The sequence below is a fragment of the Merops nubicus genome, unplaced genomic scaffold (assembly GCF_000691845.1).
Source record: "Merops nubicus isolate BGI_N331 unplaced genomic scaffold, ASM69184v1 scaffold1334, whole genome shotgun sequence".
Lineage (NCBI taxonomy): Eukaryota > Metazoa > Chordata > Aves > Coraciiformes > Meropidae > Merops > Merops nubicus.
Genome location: NW_008604636.1, coordinates 22,278 through 26,974, shown reverse-complemented (window position 1 = coordinate 26,974; position 4,697 = coordinate 22,278). Strand labels below are relative to the sequence as shown.

General features: G+C 34.6%; 1 protein-coding gene across 1 annotated transcript; it reads right to left on the bottom strand.

Moving 5' to 3' along the window:
- Nucleotides 1-538: 538 nt before the first annotated feature.
- Nucleotides 539-1,407, bottom strand: MTNR1A (melatonin receptor 1A; the record flags this gene model as incomplete). Its single annotated transcript, XM_008939042.1, has 1 exon — nt 539-1,407. A coding segment is annotated over one exon (869 nt), but the record flags the coding sequence as incomplete, so codon positions are not given.
- Nucleotides 1,408-4,697: the final 3,290 nt, after the last annotated feature.

Below are 4,697 nucleotides of genomic sequence, written 5' to 3'. Positions count from 1 at the left end.
CCATGTTAGGAACAAAGTAATATAAGTAAAGGTACATATCAAAAATCCTAATGAATTTTCAGTTACCCGGATTTTTCACTTCATATTTTCTAATATATTTCACAAAGGCCTGCTTTCATCTTTTAAAAGAAGTTCTCAGAGATTTTAGAATCAGGACCATAACCTGGCCAGGAGAAGCAGGCAGAAGGTGGTAGGAACAGTTTTGTGATTTATAGAGCCAGGCAATGTGGATACTTCTGTTTCAATCTCTTTCTAGTTGTTTATCTCCATTTAAGGAAAAAGAAAAAAGTATCCATGCATAATTTTGTAATTCCCACAAGGATATCATTCTGTGGCTACACAAGAGAGACATCATTGTATAATAGGATCTGCATGTCAAGGCTCTGTAACTTGAGTTCCCAAATACCATGCAAGGAATTTAGTCAAAGTGCTTTCAGTGTAGAAGAGATATTTCACTATAATATCTAACAATAAGATATCTAATAAACTAGATCGTTTATTTGGATGCTGTTGAGTGACAATAATAAAAGTCTCATTTTCAGACAGAGTCCACCTTCACTTGATTGTTGTTTGTAATTAACGGAGAAGGTTTACTTTTCATCCTGTCTCCCGCATCATTTGAACTATCCTGGAAAAAAACTTTTGCTGTACAAAAAGTGACAACAATTCTCTTGTATTCTCTTCTGAAGTTCTGGTTCAGGAGTCCATATATGATAGCATTAAGGCAGCTGTTGAAATACGCCATGTAGTAGCTAGATACAAACAACCACTCTGGAATCCTAGGGATTATAGTTTTTGGGTTGACAGCCACAGCAAGGCCTATGAAGTTCAAAGGAGCCCAGCAGACTGCAAACAGTACAAACACCACAAACATGGTTACAAAGTTTCTGAAGTCATGTGGTTTCAGCCTGGGGTTGTTATCTGGTTTAACTCTTCGCCTTACCTGAATAACGAGGATCCATATTCTCAAGTAACAGAAAGTAACTATGGCTATGGGAAGCAGGAAATGGAAAAACACAACCGCTATCGTATATGCTGAGCTCACAGACTGTGCAAATGTACAGGAGTAAATCCTGGGGTCATACTGTAGTGATCCCACAAACAGGTTGGGCACGATAGCAACGAATGTTAGAAGCCAGATGAGGACAACATAGCACAAGGAATTCTTGTCGCTGTACAGCTTGTCATATTTGAGACTGTGGCAGATATAGCAGTATCGATTGATAGCGATGCCCGTAATATTGAAGATTGATCCAATAACACTTAGGCCCATCAAGAAGCCACTAATCTGGCAGTGAAGGTATCCCAGATTCCATCCATTGTGAAATACAGATGTGAGGACCAGTGGATATGGGTAGATTGCTACAACCAAGTCTGCAACTGCCAGGCTTACAACAAACACATTTCCTGCAAAATAAATATAAAAAGGCAAGTATTAGTTTTTCTTTTGTTCTTTTATGCCACTTCTGCTCTCAATATAGAAATGAGCAGGCTTAGTGGAACACTTTAAATGTAATTAGTTTCAACTTTCTAGATCAAAGTTCATTGCCTTATATCAGAAATAAGACACTCATTTTTAATCTAAAAAGGAGGCAGCTTAACTGAAAGATGCACCTTTAAAAGAAAACTGTCTTTGAGTTTAATTACCATGACTTAATATTTTTATAATCTCATTTATTGGATTCTTCCAATCACACAGACTCAGAATTCACACAAAATTAAGATATTAATAACTTTAACCCTTGCTTTGGTTTTAAATAGATAGTCTCTCTTCAAAAATCAGCAGAAATAATATGATTACTAATAAATTTCAAAATCCACATTTACCTTACATATTTAATTCCCTTTCTTTATATTATCCTTCAACATTGCCAGTCCTAAAATGGATTTTTTTTTTCCCCATTTGTATGTCAAGCTTCCATAACTTTTAAAATGACTGTGTTTGAATCTGTTGGCTAGCACTTTAACAAAACTTAACTTTTAAGAGTTTAGCTGCAGACAAATTTAGCTGTCTTTCCTAAATTGAGAGACATACTCTTTGGTAAAAGAAGTGGTGCTGGGCAACTTCTTGATAGTTCCCAGACACTATTGATGCCACATTCTTCTCTGCCTCCAAACTGGAAAATCAGAGCAATGATCCACTCTTTTGGTTGATTTTTTTATTAAAACAAAGGGAGGTTATTTTAGACTGTGTTAGTTCTTCATAGAATCCTTCTCTCTGTTCTTCAGAGACAATGAAACCCACCCTAACTACATGTTTTGAATTAATCTTTTGAGTAGGGGTTAGATATTCTTTTTTTAGTTCCTTAAATGATAACTCATTTTAATGGCTCCCAGCCATTCCGCTTTCTAAGAAGGTCACAAGATTCATTGATGCCGCTTTTATTAATTTTAAAAATATAATTACTATACATCTTTGTCTAGTTATTCACATCCATATCTACAGAAAGTTATAAATGTGTGTATATATGCACATGTGTAGGTATATAAACACATATGCATGCATGTACACATAGGTATGTCTGTGTTTGAGATTGCATTTTGGAATTCTGAGATTATTCACTGGAGATGAAATACAACCTCCTACTGCAATCTGTAAGAAAATATATGACTAGTTTTAGATGATGTAGAATTTCATTATTAATCCAAAGTGGTTTGGTGAACTCTTTTCTGCATTTATTTTGAATATATAGAATACAAATAGATAAAAATAGGTTAAAAGGCAAAGCAAAAGTATCTATGGACCAACAGGGTATTTAATTGCTATAATTCTCAAATCTATTTTTTAATATATTACTCTCAAACATTTTAAAATGCATATTGTCTCAGTAATCTTATGCTTTAAATGGTCAGGTAGAAATATTAAATCTGCAAACACCTACAGAGAAAAGCACAGAAATTGCCTGTCTCAGAATGCTATTTATTCTCTTTTGTTTAAATTTTAATACATACACAAAGTACCACATTTGATATTTATACTAAAAGCAGCTGGAACAAATGGCCTCAGTTAAAAGATTGCTACACTAGTTTTCATAGATTTTGTATCTGGATTTATAAATAACTTTCTCTTGATGGTGTCTGTAGTTTGTTCTTCTTTTGCCCAGGAATTCATTGCCAGACTGAAATATACTTATCCTGAAGGCTTTGGCAGAACTCCAGATCATTTCAGCACAAACGGCAGAGCTCCTCTAAGCAGCAGAAAAGAAGGGAGAAAAGCCTTGCTTTCAGAACCTACACTTGACATAGTGGCAAGTCATACAAGAATAGATAAAGAGACTGTGTGAACCTCAGAGTGGTGTTTATCTTATGAATTGAGAAGTAGGAAGTGAATTAAATGTTGCTGGTGGCAGGGTTCTTTTTCCCCTCCCAGAATATTGCAGGCTTGATGAAATGGTACCACATAAACTTCATATAGGACAAAGCACCAGGACACTTACTTAAAATAATCCTATTTATATTTGGTTATAAATTTTCTGCTTAGCTGGAGATTGACCATCCCAGGCTTCACTCTCTGCCATCTATTGAAACTTCCTTCTACTGATGCACCCATTAATTTTGCTGATATCGTTATTTACCCACTTGAGTCAAAAGTTTTAACTGTACAAACAGAGAGTTGTATGTGGTTTCTTCCTTTGTTGAAAGAAGACAGGTAGTATACTTTGAGAAGCTTTAGTAACTTTGTGCTTTGGAAATATCTGAGTCTAGGAAGAGTAGGCGCTTTGTCTCTGAATCAGCCAAATTTCAGGCTTCCATAAACTGGTGTGCCATAGATGTCCTAACTTATCTTCTCAGTTAACTGCCGAAAAGTGACAAAGTCTTGGAATTACAAGCTGTTTAATATGGAAACTGGAGGCTAGCAAGATACCCTATAAGCCTCTCATTTAAAAAAAAAAAAAAAAAATCATGAGCTTGGAAACCCAGTTCCCAGGCTGCCAGGTCATGGTTAACATGTCAGCAGAATGGCCAAAGCATTGGCCTAGAATCTGCCTGGAAACCAGATATCTGCTTGCAGAGAGGACTTTTAACCTGCCTTTCAGGAAGGGTGATCTTAAAACCTGAGTTGAGATATCTTTTCCTCATGAGCACAGAGACTTTGCCATTAAGGTAGAATAAAAAAAAATCAAGTAAAAATTTATGTGGGATTAATATGTTTGTTCTGTATTTTGAGATTTGTTGTTTCAGGCTCTGAAATCAGATTTGAAATGATGTTGAGCTTTCATATATTATATAATATACAATTTAAAAGTATGATCCTAGATTTAGGCACCCACTATTAGTGGAAAATCTTATATTTCATTTAAACTGATATATATATATATATAATGGTGTATTTTGAAATTAAAACCTTATGTTCATGGAACACTTGGTATTATAGAGGTGAGTGCCATATAAAAAAAGATACAGGAAAAAATTATATTTTATCTTCAGAGATGAGTTTGAACAGAATGCTATAAATGAAGCCTGAAGTTCCATATTGAACCCTTTAAAAAAGCCACAAAATTAAAATCTTGAAAAAGTCTTTCTTGAACAAAAGTTATTCATTATCTTTAAAAAGTGAGATGATGTTGTTATGAAATCATGTGATTTATGTAACTAAAGAATGCATTACTGTATATTAAGACTAGCTGGTTGAACTGAGAAGGCAAAGGTTGTATTTCTCCACTTTGACAAAGTCAAATAAATTTTAATAAATCTAA